Consider the following 21,577-nt stretch of genomic DNA (forward strand, 5'->3'; position numbering starts at 1 on the left):
ACAGATACATCTCTTGTGGCCCATCCTCCATTTGAGAAGATTAAACGCATGGCTAGCACCAGAGATGTTGCATTCAAATCGAGGCAGCAACCAACTTTATCTGCCACAAGCAACAAGTGGCAGGTTCAGAGAGCCAATTAGCACGCACGGACCTACAATTACTCGAATTTACCCATTAGGCACACTTTCCCAGGGCCCGAAACCTATATAGAATAGTGGCAACGAGTGCAAGGCCACCAGTTCGACTTGTGGTTTTGAACGTGCAACATGGCCATTGAGTAGTCAGGTGGTGAAAAGTGAAAACTCCCGGGACGGCATTGTTTTCTAAATAAACTGGCCATGCCTCAATGGGCCTAACAGCAGCAGCACGTGTTGTGCTCCCTGGAGCGTTAATCTTCGATCTGCAATGAGACCACCCCGCTCTTCATCTGTGAAAATTTACATAAGTGGGAACTGGGAAGTGGTCGGTTCTCTCCACCCAATCCGGTTACGCCTGACGGATTACCCTTTTGTATTTGTACACAAGGAAAAAACTGTAGTCAATTCTGTAAATTTAAATTTAAAATCTTGACTAATTAACAAAACAAACTCAGCGAGTGAATACATAAAATAAGGCAATGATTGCCTAAGTTCTTACCATAAATGCATTTTAAAAATTGTGTCCTTGTTTAATAAATAAAAACTAAAAACATATTTAAAATAAATGCTAAAATTTAATTACTTAATTACTAATAATCTACATATTAGCCATAAACGAGCTCCGTTATACAATTTTTCGTTGTAAATTCCTATTATCGGATATATAGGTTATTAATTTTTTTCAAAATTTTAAAAGATATGGTTGTTGGGAATTAATTAATCATATTTAAAAATAATTTTTCAAAATTCGATGGGCAAGACCCACAATAATTACGTTCAAACCTTTTTAAAACTATTTCTTTTCGTGTGTTCCAGGTAAAAGTTTTGGATGTGAAAAGCCATCTGGGGGATCAACTGGGCGCTTGACCGCAAGCAAAAAGCGGCAGCACTTTTCGGCGAAAGGCCGTAAAATCACTCAACCAGCGAGCGCCATAAATTGTCGAATGGCCCGTAGAATTTGGTCTACAAAGATCTCGAAACACTCACCTCCTCACAGTTCGATTCTTGACGGCGTACGGAGTGCGTGTGTGCAGTGGCAAGTGGCAGTGGCAAGTAGCAAGTGGCATCCAAAGGATACGCAACAAAAGACCAATCCAAGATGTGGCAGCGACAGGTGTTGGTGTTCGGCATTTGCGGGCTCATAACAATGAAGGTGGCAAGGAGCAGCCCCAGTCTCCGCTTTAATGGCGCCACTTCCGCCGGCAGCCAAAATCCGCCGTTGAAGCTGGAGATGAATGCATGGCAGCCATTCACGCAGCACAACAATTGGCTCATCCTCCAGGCAACAGCGCCCAGTTCAATGCCGCCGGCGCGCGAGGAGATCCGGGAAAGGCGAAAGGAGCCGGAGCCGGAGCCGGAGCTGGAACGACTTCCTGTCGATTTCTACGCCTACAACCATCGCTATAACGAAAGCTCCCGACCGGCTGGCGGAAATTACAAACAGGTTCCTCCCAGCGATCCAGCCAGCTATGTTTTGGCCATCAGCCAGCAGATGCGACGGGGCCAACTCCTACGACAGCTTCCAAATGCGGAGGAAGTCGAGCCGGAAGTTCGCGAGGTAACCCACCCGGCTAATGCTGTTAATAATGGTGATGAGGATGATGATGAAAACGAAATCCTTCCCATGGAAGTCGGAGCTGGAGAACAGGCGTCGCTCCGAGGTATCGAATCCTACTTGGCGCCCTTGGAACGGGCTCTGATAAAAGTGCGCGACTTCTGCGACATTTTGAGGAGTGTGATTAGCGACGAGACAGGTGCGTATTTTTCCTGCGAATTCTCAATCAAGAACGAAATTTGATTAAGGACTCAAGAATATGACTTAACAACATGTGTTCATCATTTGAATTTTGTCAATTTAATTTATAATTAATTCAATCTGCTTATCCTATTTTTTCCTGTAATTGCAAAACAAGAAAAGCGATCTGTAGCATAATATAGAACGACACAATATTTATGAAAAATATTTTAAAATTACTAAAATATATATTCCAAAATATTGTTACTTCGTTCCACCATTTTTACCTAATTTTCAATTTCTTGTCCGAAAAATGTACAACAATTATACATATTTTCAAGTGAATTAGACTTTACAAAGATTACATTTTAAATGAATTGTTCTTAAGAACTTTCAATAGTTGTGTCATAAGGCTCTAATAATCTAAAATTAAATCAATTAATAAAATGCAATATAAGCAAATGTCAAATGTTACATTTTGAGAGTTTCCATAATCAATAAAAGCTTTATGACTTGAAACATAATTATGATATTTAAGCTTTAAGCGGACTCACAAAAGTTCAAAGATATTAAAGCCAATTAATTAAACATGTTATGTAGTATGCAAGATAAGCAAATGTTAAATTTTGAGAGAATTTCCATAAACAGTTAAGGTTTAACATTTTAGTCATAAATCTTTGACATAATATTAATGTTTCAAGTGGACTTTGTTTGTGTTCTAGATTATTTATACTATTTTGGTGCTCTTCTTTTAAAAAAATATTTACAAAATTTGATTAAAAGTGGTTATGTAGTATGCAAGATAAGCAAATGTTACATTTTGAGAGAATTTCCATAAATAGTTTGAGGTTTAACATTTCAGTCATAAATCTTTTACATAATATTAATGTTTCAAGTGGACTTAGTTTGCGTCTAGATTAATTATACTTTTCTTTTAAAAAAGTATTTATAAAAATTGATTAAAAGTTAGCTCCATATAATTACCCCCATTATATAATCCTATATATCCTTGAATATATAGCCTCTCAGTGCGGTAATGCAAGTGACGTTTGACCATGACCTCAGGGCGTCTGTTACTGACCCATTAATTACCTGGCTAACTAATGCCTCCGCTGCTTCTCCACTCACAGATGAGGCCGGTTCAAATAAATTGGATGCCACCACAAGCGGAGCAGTAGAAGCAGCAGCCACAGCACCACCAGGTGCTGCGACAACATCAAAGGACCCCCTGGTTCAAGGTCGCTCCCAACGTCTGGCCCCGGAATCCGAAGGCCGCAAGCTCAAGAAGCTGAAGAAAAAGATCCAGAAGCTGTTTTTCCCCCTGCTGATTGCCTACAAGCTGAAGTTCCTCACCCTCATCCCGGTGCTCATCGGCGGACTCACGCTGCTCGTGGGCACCACGGGCCTGGCCGGTTTCTTCTTCGCTCTCTTTACGGCCGTAATGAGTCTGAAGACCTCCGGCGGTGGCGGCCATGCCAGCAAGTCGCTTGTCTTGAAGAAACTCTAAGGAGTGCTGCCGATTCAAAACACATTTAGATTTAGTTGTTCGACTCGGGTTGGCCAGCTGTGCAGCTAGTCAGTCGGCATTGATTTGTCTGCTCGGTAACTAAAACCAGAGATGTTGAGTTTTTTCGATAGCGACGTCGCCCCCTCAAGTAAAATTAAGTATGTACATAACAGCAAAAATCCCAAAAAAAAAACGATAAGCAAATGGAAAATTTGCGTTTGACTAGATAAATGTAAGGGATTTTAAGGAGAAATAGGGTTTTAGAATATACAGCACTCATTAATTAATTTTTCATTTTAAAGATAAAAACGAAACTCGAGAATTTTTTCAAAAAATTTTAAGCAAGTAAGAAAATGTTGTAATCAATATTTTAAAATTTTTTTGTTTTTTTGACCACTTTTAACCTCAATTTTACCTTGTTCAATTTCATTTTCATTATTCTTTTCTTAACATAAGCAGTGTGTGTTTGCCCAGACATATATAGAAATAGGGTATAAGAATATGGTTCAATATAGTGTTTTGTTAATAATTTATTTATTTCAGAGTTATAAAAAAGACAATCCTAGACTTTTTACAAAAAAGTAAAATTTCAAGCAATTAAAAAAAATGTACTAATCATATTTTCTAATTAAATTGTTTATTGGACAGTTTTAAACATAAAAGTTTTTTAAAATTGTTAATTTTTCATTTTATTACGATTTTTTGACTTATTAACCAAAACTTTTGCGGTAATTGCTGATTAATTTTTATGTATTTAAAGTACAAATTTTATCTTAATTACTTTAATAATTTTATTTTATTTATTTTTATGTATTTATTCTTATTTATAGTCGAATCTGAAAATCAAGGTATTTTCCCATTTAGCACTTGAATTCATATACCAAAATTAATATTTAACACATACATATGTAAATGTAAAAAATAGTAAATTAAATTCGATTCCAAATAACAAGTTCTGCTAAATTTAAGCACTTTCCAACTAACACATACAGTGCCGAATTTACCAAATATACCTTCGACTGGCAGTGAATAGTTTCAGCATTAACCGGATGCCAAATAAAAGCAAAGCCACGATAAATTCCGCAGACACATTGCAGTCGGTAAAGTCAGGGTTTTGGACATGAAAAGTGACGACAGCAAAAGCGTTAACGAATGTTGACTGTTGACTGCGATTAGTTCCGAGGCACGCGTGTGCATTTGAATGTGTTCGGACCTGGACGCCCTGTGAATATATAGCGTGCATAAAGCCTGAGTTACATATGTGCAGGTCAACAAGATAAGTCCATTTGTCTCGTCTGGGCGGCTCCTAATTCAGTTTGGACGTTATTTAATTTCCCAGCAAATCTGCTGCCTTGATAGCCGAGTCGTGTAATTGTAAAAGCTGATTCCTTGCCTCCTCAATATTGGGAAAATTTAATTAACATTATTTCTGGCCACAGGGCATTAACCAAATTTTACATAAACACAAGTTCGGCCAAAGCATTTAAATGAAATCCAAAATGTATTCAGGGCTATCCATGTTAATGGCAATGTTATTAATGAATTTTTAATAACATTTTCATTGGGCCATTGGTTTGATTGAATTTTGTAGAAGCAGTGGAGTTTAAATTGAAAATTGATGTCCAATTAATAAAGCAATGTAATAGCTTTAACTAAAGGCTTTCGAGGAAATTTAAATAAGTCAAGCTTATATATACAAAATTTATTCAATTACATTATTAATCTTTTGATTTTCAAGAATAAACGTATTGTATACACTTATTAAATATATGTAAACTAGTAAATTATAATTATTTCATTTATTGCGAAACCAAAGGCATTGCTAAACCTTTTTTAAAACAAGGCTTAAGATTCTTTGAACTAAAATAAATAAATACATATTTGCTGTCTGAGAATTATACTTATTTATTAACCGCAACTGTCTTCACCTAAACATAAATGAATGCGTTTGCGTATTTTTTCGACAGTGACAAGAAATTTGCCAGGGGGTAAAAATCCCTATGTGAGTGACGTGGAGCATTTCCCCGAAAAGCTTTTCCTTGCACACACAGCTAAGAAATGGCAAAACGTGGCAGCCAAACAAAAAGGGCAAGTGAACCGAAACGGACCGAGTAAAATGCTTTCCAACGATAATGAAGAGTTTTTACTTGTTGATGGTCGGAGCAATTGACCCCCGACAAGTGTGGTGCACACAACCTACTAACAACAACCACAACGAGAGCCACAGTTACAGTGAAACGTTTGCGGAAAACCGTTCATTAAGGCAGGGAAAATTTAATGTGTCCGTTCACGCTCAAGTAAAACTGAATCGGCGGAGCACAACAAAATCAGCGAAAACAAGGTAGAACACTCGGGGAAAAGCGGAATCATAAATCACAGGTTAACTATTCAGCTGAGAATGTTTCCATTTTTAAATGTAAGAAAAATGGCAACTTGTCTTATGAAACTATTTACTTTCGTAAATTTTCTTTCTATATCTTTAACTCTTTGTTATTTTGTTTATTAATTATTATAATTATGTTTAATCGATCAAATAAAACTTTGAGTTTCACTTAATAGGCAATGTAAGAACAAGTTATAATTCTTAGAACTTTCTGGCTGTGTAAAGAAGAATCGGTAGCGGTACAGAGTGGCCACCAATTGGCCAAGAATAAACAGATACCGAATTAAATTGAAATGCAGCGGAGTGTAGCGAAGAGAGTGCCCCATTACCAGTAGTCTGCAGTTGGCGCCCACTTTTGCTCAGTCGTCTGAGAACGGTGCAACGGATTAAACATGCTCAAGACATCGATCTCAATTACAATTTTCCACCTGATCTATCTAGTGTCCTTCGGTATGGCTTACAGCCTTCCGCCGGTGGTGCAGCTGGGCGGTGCAATTGTGGCTGCCGTGGAGCAGGACGCCGAGCAGGAAGCTGCCACCGAGGAGCGGCAGCGAGTGGAGCGGGAGTGGCTAACGAAAGCCGAAACCCAATTACACAGCCTGATCAATGACGATGTGAGTGCAGAGGAGGTAAACAACATGCTGGATAGCTGGTCAACAGAAGGTGGGTGCAACTTGAATTGCCTTGGAGGATCCCAAAAGACAAGGAAAAAAAACATTAAATTTAAAATAAATTTCGTGTTGCCTAAAATAAAATAATTAAGAACAGAAATGATTTATCATCAAAATGTTTGCTAAAATTTAACACAGTTTAAACGCCATTTGGTTTTTTGCTTAAATTACAAATACAAATACAATTTTTGAGTATTGACCTAAACGATGAGGCAATCCCTACAATTATTCAATTATTATTTTAACTTTACCAAGCTAAACTTGGGCTCAAGTTTTAGGACCTAGTTCCATATTTTATATAGCAATCTTCCGTTTGCCTGAATTTTTAATAACCAGTGACTCCAAAAAAAAATTAATGAAACTTGCTTAGAACATAAAATTTTTAATTGAATATGTTTATTTTGAATATTTTTATTATTATTAACGTGATCAGCTTAATGAAGAGAATTACTACTTTTTAATAAATAGTCATTAACTTTAAATTATAACACATTTAAAAAACTTTAATAAAGAACTAAAATTTTAAGTTTTAAAAGTAATCAAGATACTTGGTTAATTTTACCACTAATACCACAATTTCCTCCCATGCTCCTAAATTTTTAATTACTGCCATTTGTTTAACAGGTCGCGGCAAACACCATAAGCAGAAAAAACTTATGAAAATGATTTATCCGTTACTGGCTGCCGCAGCTGTTGCTAAAGTAGTATTGCTGCCATTGGTCTTAAAATGGCTGACTGCACTTTCGGCTTCGTCGTTTGTTATGGGCAAAATTGCGTTGGCCATCTCTGGACTATTGGCGCTCAGATATATACTATCCGGAGGACATGGCCACGATCGCCTGGAGATCATTCATTCTCATGGACCAGCCGTAAAGGGTTTACATGGCACTGACCTCACCGCCAGCGCAAGCAGTTGGATGCCAATTCGACAGCCTTTCATACCCCTGGGAATATCCAAGGATCATAACTTTGAAAACCTGTATAAACCATTTTTATAGACCCACCCGCAACGAAAGTAAGAGTGCTTGAGATAGAGAAGGGGCAATAAATGCTGTTCCCATAATAAAGTTTTTATTAAATTTGAATTAAACTGAACTAAACTAAACTAAAAAAAAAATATAAAATTAAATAAAAATGAAGAAAGCACTTTAAAAGATTAAATGTATATATATCTAGTGTTAATATGCAATCATATCAGTTTGATCATCATTACAAATATCACTTTTCCGGCAATGTTAGCCAATAATCAAATAAGGCCACGTAACTCCCAGCTTCATTAACAATTAATTAGCACATGACTCGCCCGACTTTGACGACGTTACGTCGCCGACCCGTTGACGCTTTTAGCTCTGTGCACGCAGCGCAGAAATTAACAGCACTGCGGTTCCGTTATGCATAAAACGGTTTATTGCGCATGCGCACCGTCGGCCGGCCCTCAAATACCCATCAAAAATCCCAGGCAATCGAGCAGTGACCAGTGCCAAGCCATCGGTGTTTGTCGAATGGGCAGCGGCACTTCCGCAAGTATCTGTTGCAATGAACGCCGACAAACGCCGACGGTCTGGCTTATGTAAAAAGCACGACCGAAAGCCAAAGTCAACAGACAGGTTGTCACAAATCAATCAGCATGCTGCAGCCGATGCAGTTTAGATCCACGATCAACATCATGGGTGGTTCGAAGTCCAAAAGTGACAGATCCAATATGAGCGACAATATTTTAGAATATTAGTCAACGTTAAAAACGCACTACTTATTAAAGTTAAATAAATTAAAACAAATAATACAGTGTATTTAAAATAAAGTTAAGTTAGTAAATTTTGTTTTAACATATATATAATAAAAAGTTTGAAAAGTTTACAAGTTTATTCGACAAATATTGATTTTATTATTTTTATTATATTTCGTTATTATTACATAATAATTAATAAACATTTTATTTTTTAATTTTAATTCTTTAATTCAACGCTTTCTTAAATAGTTCGGACGTTATATTTTATGTAAGCATCTACCGAATCATATTATGATAAAATGTTCAATTATTGTGTACCTTATTCGCTTTGCAACTATACTTTATCTTTTGTCAAACTAGTAAGCAATCAACCTATTTGGTTAAAATATATTAAAAATATTATTTTAACTTTTTAAGCATCTGGAAATAATCGTATACAACAGTTTAAGTACTAACACTGTTTCGACATATTCCAAATAGTTTAATAATTTGTTTTTAAAACTAAGCCAACTCAAAAAATTTGTTCATGTCTTGAATAACTTATTGTTTGTAACATTTTCCACTAACATCGTTTTTTATAGAGCTCAAATAAACTATGTTTTTTATTACAAATTTGGCATTAATTCCTTGCTCAAAAGAGAACGCAAACTACAACAAGTGCGCCACGGTTGGCTGAATTTATGCTAGCAGCCTACGCAAATCGCGCATCCATTTCCGCGCAACAAGTGAAAGTTGTAGGGCGTCCAAACGCAAAGAGACAATTGCAAGTATGGCAGGGGCGTGGCAGCAGCAACAGATACATCTGCAGCCCAGAGATACGAGGTACAAGAGCCAGGTATGCGCATGCCTGTCGCGTATCTAACAGATCGATCAACAACAGGGCGTATCTTTCTTTCTAAGTGAGACGTTGAAAGTGAAGTTGGGGCCCGAGCTGGGCAATTAAGCTGGAGAAAGGGAAGGGCGAAGGGAAACCCACCATGGCGGCCTTTGTCATCGCATCTCTGGCTTTGGCTCTGGCTCTGGCTCTGGCTATTAACAACATTCTCAGCTCCGCTGACTGCGCAATGTTTGCGGCTCTCACGAGATTACTTAACCAGGCCATTTAGCATAGACACCGCTTCGTATTTGTTGTCTGCGCATTTGTGTCATCAATTTCACTTTCTTTCGGCCGAGGCAAATGGGTTTAAACAAAGCGACGATACTTAGGCCTGAGCCCGGGCTAAAAGTGATCCCACAGGCACACTTAATCATGTTTTTTCCACCTGGCAAAAATGAACAAAAACAGGAAATAAAGGTTAGCCTTGGGTTTAACATACCCTACGACATTTTACTGGCATGATTTAACTAGTATTAATACAGTAAAGAAATATGATTCATAGAATGATTATTTTATGAAAATTATTTTAAGGTTTTACAGAATTAATTCCACATAAGTTATTTGTTTTTTCAATCCATTCAGATATTTAGAGTAATGTTAAAACCACCTAAAACCAACTTTATTAACCAAATAAATTTCATCCAAAAATTATGGGTTTATATCTATGACTTATGTTTAGACTTGAATAAATTAAGTAAAGTGAAATAATAAATGAAGACCTTCAAACACTTTGAAATATTACATCACTCCTTGTAAGGGTATAAACAATATATAAGTAGACTTCCCATCCCAAATTGGCAATTGCCCTAGCTCTCGTGGCAAAGTAAATTGAATGTCGTTTGGCTTTGAACCGGGTTGTGCCCTCAAAGGTAATGGATATGAATTTTTTAAATGCAAATAACATAACTAGTTGCGACCCAAAAAAAAAGACCTTTTGGGCCAAAAATACTATACGTTAGAGTCGCTTAATGCATGGAAAACGCTTCGCGTTGGCGCTGCACTTTCTCAGCCAAGCGACAATGACAGAAACGACTACGCACAATATTGACATTTCATATTTGCACAAATGAAAAGAAAATCAATTTCACCTGCTGGTATTTCTGCGCTTTACCCAAAAAGCTTAAAAATATACAATTTGGCTGTGGTTCGGGTTATTGTGTTTGCAGACGGGGATGAATTATTTTTGTGCGGCTCTTGACAGGAAATAAATTTTGGATTTTCTGGTCAAAAGATAAACCTAACATTTAAACATTTAAAATAACATTGATTGAAATGAAATTACAATGAATTATATTTGTATGTTTTGATAAAAATTACAGTATAAACCAATTGAACATTTCTTTACACTCTGCAGTATTAAAAAAAACATATGAAAATATGATAAAAAATTTGCAAATGTGGGTTTTATTCTATTTGGATTTCTTGTAAAATTCTTGCAGACACAGGCTAGATATTTTCCCATGAAAACAATTTTTAAATGAATTTAATCAATTTTTCTTCTTTTAAAAAGTTATTTAAAGAATGTTTTGTGATTTCTTAAAAAATTCGTGTTTAATGGTCACGTTTAAGGGTAAGGGTTTGGCTGCCAATTTCAAATATTTGACCTTTGATTCGAACAAAATAAATTTCTATCCCCATCCCAACACAAACCCTGAGAAAATGTTCTACGCTCCGTAGATTTATGTATCCCCCACTGTGTTGGAATTCCAATAATGCCGATGGCATTCCGTTTGCTGAATTCGATGAAAACACACGCAAATGGGTCAGTAGAACGTACGCTGTCCAAAAGTATAAAAACGAGCCGGCAAAGCCTCAAAATTCGACTGCGGAATGAGCAGGCTAATTTGAAAAGCAAACGCACATGGAACCGAATGAGAGCTCGACCATCCGGCCAACCGGCCACACCCACATCACCAGAGTAGGAGGAAAGTGAGCTATCGATTTATGGCAACTTGTTGCCGGCTAATTGAGCGACGGCCAGCAACAAATCGCAAATCGAAAATCGCACAAATGAAACGTAGCTAATTGACTTTGTGTAAATAATAAATGGCCACCAGGCTGGTGTCAGAAACGCATTAAATGAAGGGCAGGTTCGAGGGAAAAATATTGAGAAAGGTTATCACAAAATAAAATTACACAGTGAAACAATATTATGAGAAAAACATTACCACTGTTACAAAAAAAAAATTGTTTGTAAATTATTATAGAAAAAATGGATGAAATGATTATATTGTTTGCTTTTCAATTTGCTGGTCTTGCCAATCAATGCCTTAAAAATTACCAGTAACAATAATTAAGGAAAAAATATATAGAGAAAAACATTTTTCCTTTTACAGTTCTTAAAATAATGCAGATCTTTTCAAAATAATTTAAAGCTTTTATTAAAAGAACTTAAGTTTATTTGGATTTTGTTAAATAATGATACCCTAAAAGGATAGTTTTTATTAACTTTATTAAGACTAATTTTCTATTAAAAGTATTATACATCAAACATCATTATATTTAAATCAGTCTTAAAAGACATGGAATTTATTCTATTTATTTCACTGCAACATTGACAGTTCTCGGAGTCAGAAACCCAAAAACCGCAACGAAGAAAAGAGAAATTGTTTATTGATTGGCATTTAGAAATTTTGTTTGATTTGACAGTTAGGCGGGTAATAAACCCCGATACGTTATTGGCTGCGCGTTGGAGGTCCCCAGACATTTATCCGTCGATTTCGATGCCGATGTCGATCCATCCGGTTTAGCAGTGCGCCCTGCAGATTGCAAAATTCACGCTAATATTACATAACTTTCACTCACGAAAACGATGACGCGAATCGTATGAATGAATGAAGGCGAAAAACTGGATCGCGTATGAGCCAAGCCAATGGCATGCGGTTTATCAGCGGCCCCAAGTATCATCATCTTCATCATCATGAATGAAACGCCAGAGCAATGCAATCTGGAGTCCGTGGAACTATGCAAATTGGCGCAGCAAGTGAATCATTCACTGGGCGAAATATGCTCAATAAGGCATACCTAGCACACTTTCTTTTTTTTCGGGCCGCCTTTTGGCCGTTTTACGCGGCTAAAACAATAACCGAAAATAAAGGCGCGTCACTCATACGCAGCGTGTGACAAGCCGACGCCCGCGGCTGGTTTGCCCAGCAACAATCAGCCGGCAATAACAATAACAATAAGCAAGACTACACAATAACAAAACAACACTAGCGACAAAAACACGAACAACAACATTGAGGGCAGGCAACATTTAGTGTCGCATTTCGTTGTAATATAAATGAAAGTGAGTGAGGCAGTCTTTTTTTCTCCTCCGTTGAATGGACTGCCTTTAATAAGCTGCTGAGGGACAATAAAAATACAAATTTTGTTGCTGCCAAAAATTGAAGCTGTTTCGATTTTATAGAGATCTTTTGTCAGGAACACGAGATTTTACGATGCAATGCCGAGCAGAGAAACTCGGATGGCAACATAAACTGTCACAATGCAGGCCGTGAAAACAGAACGTGACTGGGAAAATCATCGATGGCTGGATGTTTTGAATGGATGAATCAAAAAGTTCACACTGCCGCTTGATAGACCTGTATAAATGTCTCAGGTCGCCAGAGAAACTATTTCGCTGTGTAAATGAGTGCAGATCCATTCGAATGATAGGCACTATTTGTACTTTGCTTGCAGAATTCGAATGAAGTCAAATGAGTTAATTCTGCCTGTGAGTTCTCACAATATTTTATATTACTGGCCATCATGAATGTGTAGTTTGACATGCATTAATTTTATTATACTTCTGTCTAACTATTTAATTTGTATACTATTTACTCCTGCAATTTGTATAATCAGCAAAAGAACAAATGAAAGAAAGTAGCATCATTGTTAAATGGTCCATGTCTTTAAAAATGTATGCAACTAATTACAACCATCTGCCGAGATTTCCCCTTTTCAAATTTTTTTTTTTTTTTTTTAAATAATTACAATAATAATTTATTTTAAAAAAAATTACAACTAAGTTTTTAAATCCGTTTGTGATCATGGTATTAATAGATAAATTTTCATTATCGTAGATTCGTAGTTATAACTAGATAAACGTAAAACATTTGTGTAAAATATTTCATGGCTTTTTAAGTAAATTAAGCACTGCAAATCGATAAAATAAAAGGTCAACGATAATATCATCTTGTTCTACACACTCTGCCTTGGGCAATAAAATATATTTGTCATGTTTTTGTGTGTTCCTCGAACTGCTCTTTCACAATTCCTTTCAGCTTGTTATATAAATGCCGGCAAGAGCTTCTCATTCACCTCCACCTACTTTAACCACTTAACTTTCAATTATTACCACATAGACACATTCGCCACACAGTCCAGTTCAATCATCGAAGGTGCTAAACACTATTTCACCATATCCTAACAGTGACAACAAAAACCACGGCAAATAAAAATGACCCATTTATGCTGGAGAAAGAAAAAAACACATTTTCGCGCTCATAAATGGGCTGCGTGAAATATACGGCAACCGGATCGGTTAAGAAGCGTCAATAAATTAGCAAATATGTGGCTTGGGTATTGCGAGAGTCGGATGAAAGCGCAAACGCGAAGGCGCGGACAAACGCAGACTCAGACTCTGGTAAACACAGCCTCATTGAGGGCGTGTGTGTATCGGACCCCGAAGACCAAAGACCATGCCCAAGTTTAGACCACATACACGGAGGGAAAATGATAAGTTTTTTACCTTTCTTAGCCCAAATTACTTCCCTATATGACAGATAACCTCTCATGACAGATAACCTCCCATGACAGATATATTTATATTTATGTATCACATTCTAATTAATTATCTGTTCATTTTCATATTATTTGTTGTTTGTCACGCTTCTGGTTGTTTGTTTAAATTTTCTTTAATTGGTTTAAGGAATTTTACATTTAATTATAATTTTTATTTTTTAGTAAGATTATATGAACGAAACTTATTATAAAAGAAGCTAGTTAAAAGCTTGAAGTTTCGGCTCTGAAAGTATAATTCTAAAAACAAAATCCTTTAGTTATAAGTTTTAAATTCAATATTGTTTATAGGCTGTAAAAATAACAAAGTTGTCAATAAGAAACTTTTGTATTTTTTTTTTTTTTGAATAAGTAGTCTAAGTTGACTAAAATTCACTACAATGTGCTACATCCAAATAAGAATTTGATTATATGGACATCAAAGATTCAAACTATGTTGATTGTTAGAATATAATTTAGCTTATTCCTTGGTGTAATGTATTTATGGAAAATGTTTTGTTTACTATATATATTTTATAGTGTTCATAGGAATTTAGTTTTAAGTGATGACTAAGGGCAATTTGGATATGTTAAGACTGAGATAACTGATTTTTTGTTGTGCAGACCTTAGCCATGATGCCGATTGTTTACACCAGGGCGCCCCTTTTCGCCCAATGGGCAAGACCAAGACCAAGTACAAGTTTCTCTCTCCGCGACGTTAACGTTGACGGATGACGACGTCGCCGGAGCGGCGCTGCCGAAAAAAAGGCAGCCCGAAATGAACATGTTCACTTAACAAACAAGTTGACTTTATTTCTCCGCCGTTCTCTAGATTTATGCGTCTGCGTCTGGGGCAGCGACTCTTTTTTGGGCCCCGGTCTCCAATTCGGAGTGCGCTCTTTTCGCGTCTTTGCGTAGCTTCCGCCGTCTCTCGCCGGCTTTTATTTAATTTACTTTTAACTTTTAAATTGTTTTGTAATGCGCACCGACTGCGACGCCGACCGAGCGGCTGAGCGGCTGCAGCCGGCGGCCCAATATATAAGGCTAGATGTCCGGAGACGCATACATCAAACTCATCTCAGCGCTCCCGAAGAGAAGCAGCAGCCGGATCAGCTTTACAGCCAGGATTAACCGCGAATTAACCCAAAATGAAAGTGTTTGCCATCACCTGTGTGACCCTCTTGGCGGCCAGTTGCGCCTTTGCCGCCCCCAGTGTCCAAGACAATCGGGTCGAGGGCGACAATACCCTGGGCCGGGCCGCCAGATATCTGGGCGCCTGCCTGGAGAGCGACGACATGGCCACCTGCCTGGCCGTCAAGGGCATCACCGCTCTCAATCGCGCCGCCAGGAGCAACAACATCGAGCTGGCCAGCGGAGTCACCTTCCAGAGGTGTGTGTTTGCCTATAGTGAAAGTGCCCGCCCCCTAGTTCTTGAAACAACAAACATAACCGAACGTGAAAATGAAAACGAAATCGAAATGTGCCTGACTAAATCTTGAATGAGTGTTTTGTAGTTCAAGTGGTTGCATCATAAAGCTTACGAGTTATCTTACAAGAAAGCTAGTTCAAAAAGAAACTTAGTTGTCACGTAGATCAAAACTGGCTTACATTACGTAGTCCAAAAATAGTTAATATTATTTTATTAGCTTTATCCCAGTGCTATCAGTTATAACTTCCTATATTTTTAAAGCACTAATCACAAAAATCAAACAATTTATAGGAGTTTCCCAGATATTAGTTTATAAGAAGTGTTTAATTTGTCAGGTTTTCAAGCGTAGATAAATTATACAGATTTCAAGCTATTTAGGATGGTAAAATTAACACAAAACAATACTTATGTCGTTTCTTCAGAATTTATAAAACCTAAGATGGAAAGCTTATGAAATCTTCATAAATCTATATATAGACATTGAATTGGTGCGAAAACGTTACGGATTTAAAATAGATTTTTAACTTAAGCGTATCTTAGCCTATCTCAATTACATAACTTTGAAAATTTTAAGAGGAGTTATGATATCTAAGTGGTTTCGTATTTAAATTAAAATTCGCAATTACCTCACTTCCTGCAGAGATCCCGCCAGCCCTGTGTCCCGCACTGGAAAGTCCCTGAGCGAACAGGATGTGTATGCCGAGCTGCCCCAGAACGCCGATGAGCGTACTGGTCGTCTGGTGGACATGGCCATCTCCAGTGCCGCCGATTTCCTGGGCAGCCACAACCTGGAGTTCAAGCTGCCCGCTGAGACCACCCAGCAGGTGGCTCGTGCCCTCGATGAAGGTGGGTGTTGCCTGTCAAACTTTCCCCCAAAAATACATAATAATTACACAACAATATTTCATAGGCCGCGGCAAGATCAAGAAGATGCTGGGACCCGTGGCTCTCGCCATTGGCGCTAAGTTGTTCGCCGTCATTCCGTTGGTGCTTGGATTCCTGGCCCTGTTGACCTTCAAGGCCGTGATCGTGGCCAAGCTGGCCTTCTTCCTGGCCATCCTCGTCGGCGGCTCCCGTCTGCTGGGCGGGTTCGGCAACAAGTTCGGCGGCAACTCCATCGGCGGAGGCTACAGCTCGAACGCCTGGTCCGCACCGGCCAGTGCCGGCTGGAGTTCCGGAGCCGCCTCATCCTATCCCTATGCCCGCAGCATCGGTGCCGATGAGTCGGAGGCCCAGCAGTTGGCCTATGCCGGCCAGCAGCAGCAGTGAGCTGGGAAATTGGCCAGGAGATGCCACCGATGTGCCTTCGTTTTGAAACCTTTAGTCCGTAGTAATTTATTCGAAATGTAATTAACTAATTTATTGCCGCACAACGCACACACAGTCAAGTCGAATGTTTGAATAAAACCAAGAGTATTGCAACCGAAACAAAAATCCACGTAAATCCACGCACGTGTTTACCTGTGGGCATAGACTTTCCCAGGGCTTAATTGAAATGCTGACAGACCCCAAAAACAAATATGTGGAACTTTACTCACTTAACTCACTGGGCGGCAAGGCAACAAGTTTTTCTGACTGGCAATTAAAACTTGTGGCAGGTTCTGTTTGCTGGACAGCAAGTGAAAAAAAAAAAAAATTACAAAGAAGCCCTGATAAGCTGAAGAATTAGTTTTTGGCAAGTTTGTGGCCCTGCTCATAATTGGAGTTTCTAGTGGGCATGTGACGGCCGCTTGGCATGTTAATTGTTTGCCAGAAACTTTCTACTTATGCTCATAAAAGTGTCACTTTGCGATTGAAAAGAGATATATGCGCCGATGTGCTACAATTCAGCTTTCTTTTGGGGGAGGGGGGCAGATTTAGAAGCAATTGAAATAGAAAACGAGCCAACGAGCGAGCGAGCGACAAAGGGAGAACGAAATCGAAAGCGTTGAAAGCGCCAGAGCAGCTAAGTGGGCCAAATGGTGCATTAAGTCACCACCGCCGGGGCATACCAAATACGGGTGGCTCTCGCAGATCCACCACTAATCTTCGCCGCTCCGACGGCAGGGGAGGAACAGCCAACCAAGAATCTGGCACAGGCAAGCCGAACACGTCGTCCGCGGCACCACTGAATGCCAATTGGGTGCCGGCTAACGGCGGACACCCGAAATCGGGCCACTCGCTTATATAAAAAATATATACAAAAATCATATTCAACCGGCCGATTGCCAGCCAGGCGGCCACTGGCCACCAGCCACTTCCCTTTCGTTGACATCGCGACGTGCGTGGAAATATGGTCAAGAAATGGCCGGGCAGGTAGTATACGCATATGCTTTGCATAATTTGTTTTTGTTTTTGGATTTTGGTTTTGGTTTTTCGATATTGTTATTGTTATTGCAGTGCCGCCGCTCGGTGCGTTTTGGCCTGACGCGCGATTTCTAGCCACAAAATTGGTCAATCGACGGCGAATCGAAATGGTATAAAACGCGGGGGCAGTGCATTCAATTAATCACAAAGCGATTCCCGTTCACAAAGGCAGCACTCACCAGCTCCAGGCAGCCGACCAAAGGATTATTAAATTACCCACCAAAAATTAACCAGCTCAAAATGTGCGCGAAATTCGTATGTGTAGTGCTGCTGGCCAGCCTTGTGAGCGGTTCCCTGGCCCTGCCCTCGCAGGACAACACCGAGCGGGACCTGGTCAACATGCTGAACCGTCTGGACGGCGAGGAGTCCGTTGCGCTCTTCGGCGGCCTGAGGATCGACCGGTCGGAGACGGGCCGCAGCTTTGGGGCCGCCAAGGCCGTCGAGTCCTTCGAGGACCGCGCCGAACGCTACCTGGAGACCCACGAGCTGAACCTCTCCTTCTCCGGCGATGAGCAGGAGGAGAATGCCGACAACGAGTACACCGGACGCGCCATGGAGGGTGAGTGATCTAGCGTTTCCCCAGGAAATCAAGAACAACATTTTTGGGTATAAATCATGATCACTTTAAATTGGTCACTGAAAATAGTTTGTTTTTATAAAGGTTTTTTAAAAAAAGTTTTAACGTAAATATGTCATTTAAAATTGTCTGATACTAAGAAGTATATAGGCACTTCGTTTCCGCGGGAATTAAAAACAGCATTTTTGCGTAAATCTTATGATTATTACAATACTACTTAAAAAAGTCAGATTTTATTAATTTAAAAAAAAAAACTAATACGGTTATATCTATATTTTAAAAATACGTAAATGGCCTGATTTACAGTCCAATAATTTATTTTATGGTGAGCTACTACTAAGTACATTTGTAGGCTTATTAAAAATTAAAAATACCAAGCTTCCGTTTAAGAATCAAATTTGAAACCTAGTATTTTAAATTCAAAGTAATTGAAATAAACTCAAATTAGATGGCTAATAAATTAATATAGAAGCAGCGGCAACAGTACGTATGAGTGAATTTAAAACCTTAAGGGCACAAATACATAATTTTCGCCTTATAAGCACTTGAAGCTCACTTGCAGAAGGCCAAAGTAATACTTTTACAGTAAAGTCCACTGGACTATGTACAAAGCCAAATGCCAGGGCAAAACTACTGGCATACTTTGTTGCGCTGGCCAAAGGCAAAGTGAAAGCTTTCACTTTACTGAAAGGCAATGAATACTTTTAGGAGCGTTGCTTAATTCCCGCTTTCACTTTGCTGTCTCCCCGAAAAAAAAAAAAAAAAAAAAAACAGAATCCCGCAGCAAGCGCATGAAGAAGATGCTGGTGCCCCTTCTTTTGGCCCTGAAGCTGAAGAAGGCCATCGTTGTCAAGATTATGTTCACCATCATCAAGTTCATCTCGCTGAAGGCTCTGGCCATCTCCTTCCTGGCCCTCATTCTGGCTGGTGAGTTTGTCTAAAGTGGAGCTCAGGTGGGGCACTTTTTAAGCCGGCTTTCCCCGCAGGTGCCACCTTCTTCAAGGATCTGCTGGCCAAGAAGAAGGAACACATCACCACTGCCTACATCACCGGCAGCCCTCTGAACGCCGACATCGTGCACTCCGACTGGAGCCGCAATGGTCAGGCTGGAGCCGCCGATCTGGCCTACAACCACTATGGCCTGGCTCAGCCCTTCTAAGCCGGAAATCACCAAATCACCAAGCGATTATAAAACCTCACACGCTGCACTAGCCTCAATCTTTCACCTGCTATATCTTACCCTACCAAAGCTTCACCCTTCTTCACCCTTCTTCACTTTCCTCACTTCCTCCACCTGTCCTCCTAAGACTTCCCTGAAGAATGGCCTAATTCGTAGTCAATAATTATTTAGGTACATTTAGTTAGTTAGCTGCGACATACCAAAAAAAAAAAGAAAGTCACAAAAAAAAGAGAACTATTGAAACGGTCCCACGACTCTTGGCTAGCTCAAGGACAATGCTTAAGGATACTAAAGTCAATCATGATTGCGCCATATTTATTGCACATTTCCACAATCCACATGTCTCTTGGCGGTTGTAAATGTCACTCAGGTTCATCGAAAACAACGAAGATTATGCCTGCTAAAGAGCTTACTTACTAAGTATTTATTCTGATAACTTAAAGCAATTGAATAAAAATGATTCATCAAATGCAAATCCAAAATCTCTTCTACCTTTTTTGTCTCGACCGGGAATCTAATAAAACGTGATGTAAATGGGGCAAAAGATATCTAAAGTCAGACATTAAAAAATATAAACGGATGGCAACCATTTATGACTGCAAGCACAACCGAAATCAGCAAAGACAATATACATATATAGTAACACTTATAAATAAATATAAAAATCACAAGCAACCTAAAGTTGGAATCAGTTTGTCCCATAATTTCTTTCTCAAACACTTTCATTAAATCTTTTGCAAAAGCAAACTCAGTGAAAACATATCACGGCTTAATTATATTAGCAAATTTTATTGACTGGGCTTAGGACCACTGGCTTTCTTTGCGTGAAGTTCCTAATTGCTTTTTAATCAAATGCCCCACTTGCCGTTGGTATAAAACTGACAATCGAGCTGCCCAAAAGTCAACAGATCCAAAATGAACAGCTCAAGCAACAAACTCATCGGTTGTCAGATTAAAATCGCCCTTATTGTTGGCCTTTTGGTCTCCTTGGCCTGGACACTTCCTGTCGACGATGAAAAGAAGACACTTCCAGCCAAAGATGAGGGTGTGAGCATTGAAGCAGCCCCGGTGGTGGAGGACACCAAGGAAGACCTGGGACAACTACGCTTCCCGCCTTTCGACAACAATGGAACTGGATTTTTCGAAAGATTCGGTGAAAAGTTCAGACATAAGAAGTCTACAACTACGACAACTACTACCACGACCACGACCACTACAACAAGACGTCCAGCCGGAAAATAGGAGCCCAAAGGGGCAATACCCACCATCACATAGATGATTTCCGTCGACTTTATATAAATATTTATTCAAATCGAACTACTTTGATTTATTTTTAACAAAAAACATTGTAATTACTTAAAAATAAAAGAAAACAAGAGAGGAAACAAACTTCGGTAAGTCGAAGCTTGTATACCCTTGCAGCTATTGCTTAAATATTCTTGAAAACACTTAAACTTTGATATGTTTAAAAACATTGAAGCCATAATGATTTTCAGCTCAATTATTCTATCTTTCCTATAGCAGCTATATATGGTTTTCCGATTTGAATTAAATTTAAACCATTTATAATCATTTCAACAAAAAATTTTTTTAAAGTTAAATTTTGTTTAAATTTATTTTTTTAACATTCCTATTGTTCCCATTGGAGCTATTTGATGTAGTTGTCCGATTTAAGTGAAATTTAAACCGAGTTTCTTAAATATTAATATCACTACATCTCGAAAAAAAAATAAATTAAAAAACAACAAAGTTATATTTTTTTCATATATTTTTTCGATTGTCCCCATGGAAGCTATATGCTAAAGTCGTCCGATCCGGCTCCACTTATATACTACCTGCAACAGAAAGATAAAAACTGAGACGGACAGACGTACACGGCTAGATCGACTCTCCTAGTGATGCTGATCAAGAGTATATATACTTTATAGGGTCGGAAATGTCTCTTTCCCTGCGTTGCAAACTTCTGACTGAAATTATAGGTTATAAAAATTTGGAACAGATTATATGAGTATGCCATCTTAAAGTTTGGAATCCATTTTAGTTTCTGATTTAATAATAATATATTAAATTAAAATGTAACAGGTTTGTTCCTCAAATTAAAAAATAGCAAGACAGTTCCAATTCTAATTTGTATTTAAGCAATTTTGACTAGCATATAGTTCAAGTAAGAATATTAATTAATTAAAGCGTTCTATTGCTTTACAGTTCAAGCAGAAGGCTGGCGACGAGCGAAAATCAAAGACC

The 21,577-nt window shown here is 38.6% G+C and overlaps 4 protein-coding genes across 9 annotated transcripts; all 4 read left to right on the forward strand.

Moving 5' to 3' along the window:
* The first annotated feature begins 396 nt into the window (after nt 1–396).
* LOC108148411 lies at nt 397–8,135 on the forward strand. 6 transcript variants are annotated; one of them, XR_001774556.1, is made up of 4 exons: nt 397–547; nt 955–1,892; nt 3,004–3,538; nt 6,205–6,272. XR_001774556.1 is itself a non-coding variant. In XM_017275446.2 (3 exons), the coding sequence occupies exons 2-3, from the start codon at nt 1,238–1,240 to the stop codon at nt 3,378–3,380; spliced, it is 1,032 nt and encodes a 343-aa protein (XP_017130935.1). In that variant the 5' UTR covers nt 397–547; nt 955–1,237; the 3' UTR covers nt 3,381–3,961. The 6 variants fall into 6 exon arrangements, 5 of the variants coding, with proteins under 5 accessions (XP_017130935.1, XP_017130936.1, XP_017130939.1 ...); XM_017275446.2 differs by lacking the exon at nt 6,205–6,272 and having other exon boundaries at nt 3,004–3,961; XM_017275447.2 differs by lacking the exons at nt 397–547; nt 6,205–6,272 and adding an exon at nt 750–806 and having other exon boundaries at nt 3,004–3,961.
* A 6,721-nt stretch (nt 8,136–14,856) lies between these two features.
* Nucleotides 14,857–16,658, forward strand: LOC108148218. The gene is made up of 3 exons (XM_017275130.2): nt 14,857–15,191; nt 15,871–16,076; nt 16,141–16,658. The coding sequence occupies exons 1-3, from the start codon at nt 14,950–14,952 to the stop codon at nt 16,497–16,499; spliced, it is 807 nt and encodes a 268-aa protein (XP_017130619.1). The 5' UTR covers nt 14,857–14,949; the 3' UTR covers nt 16,500–16,658.
* A 1,047-nt stretch (nt 16,659–17,705) lies between these two features.
* Nucleotides 17,706–19,808, forward strand: LOC108148418. Its single transcript, XM_017275458.2, has 3 exons — nt 17,706–18,135; nt 18,928–19,080; nt 19,140–19,808. Exons 1-3 carry the CDS (start codon nt 17,817–17,819, stop codon nt 19,310–19,312), a joined length of 645 nt encoding a protein of 214 aa, XP_017130947.1. The 5' UTR covers nt 17,706–17,816; the 3' UTR covers nt 19,313–19,808.
* Nucleotides 19,809–19,908: 100 nt separating this feature from the next.
* On the forward strand, nt 19,909–20,669 carry LOC121467622. The gene has a single exon (XM_041709664.1). The coding sequence runs from the start codon at nt 20,249–20,251 to the stop codon at nt 20,573–20,575; it is 327 nt and encodes a 108-aa protein (XP_041565598.1). The 5' UTR covers nt 19,909–20,248; the 3' UTR covers nt 20,576–20,669.
* The last annotated feature ends 908 nt before the right edge of the window (nt 20,670–21,577 follow it).

Source organism: Drosophila elegans, unplaced genomic scaffold (genome assembly GCF_018152505.1).
Source record: "Drosophila elegans isolate 14027-0461.03 unplaced genomic scaffold, ASM1815250v1 contig_476, whole genome shotgun sequence".
NCBI lineage: Eukaryota > Metazoa > Arthropoda > Insecta > Diptera > Drosophilidae > Drosophila > Drosophila elegans.

Excerpts from the sequence above, each read along its gene's own strand:
- LOC108148411 (XM_017275446.2), top strand. The coding sequence starts at position 1,238 with ATGTGGCAGCGACAGGTGTTGGTGTTCGGCATTTGCGGGCTCATAACA. Across the intron at positions 1,893-3,003 it reads TGTGATTAGCGACGAGACAG|ATGAGGCCGGTTCAAATAAA; the intron begins GTGCGTATTTTT and ends CTCCACTCACAG.
- LOC108148218 (XM_017275130.2), top strand. The coding sequence starts at position 14,950 with ATGAAAGTGTTTGCCATCACCTGTGTGACCCTCTTGGCGGCCAGTTGC. Across the intron at positions 15,192-15,870 it reads AGCGGAGTCACCTTCCAGAG|AGATCCCGCCAGCCCTGTGT; the intron begins GTGTGTGTTTGC and ends CACTTCCTGCAG. Across the intron at positions 16,077-16,140 it reads GGCTCGTGCCCTCGATGAAG|GCCGCGGCAAGATCAAGAAG; the intron begins GTGGGTGTTGCC and ends AATATTTCATAG.
- LOC108148418 (XM_017275458.2), top strand. The coding sequence starts at position 17,817 with ATGTGCGCGAAATTCGTATGTGTAGTGCTGCTGGCCAGCCTTGTGAGC. Across the intron at positions 18,136-18,927 it reads CACCGGACGCGCCATGGAGG|AATCCCGCAGCAAGCGCATG; the intron begins GTGAGTGATCTA and ends AAAAAAAAACAG. Across the intron at positions 19,081-19,139 it reads CCTGGCCCTCATTCTGGCTG|GTGCCACCTTCTTCAAGGAT; the intron begins GTGAGTTTGTCT and ends CTTTCCCCGCAG.
- LOC121467622 (XM_041709664.1), top strand. The coding sequence starts at position 20,249 with ATGAACAGCTCAAGCAACAAACTCATCGGTTGTCAGATTAAAATCGCC.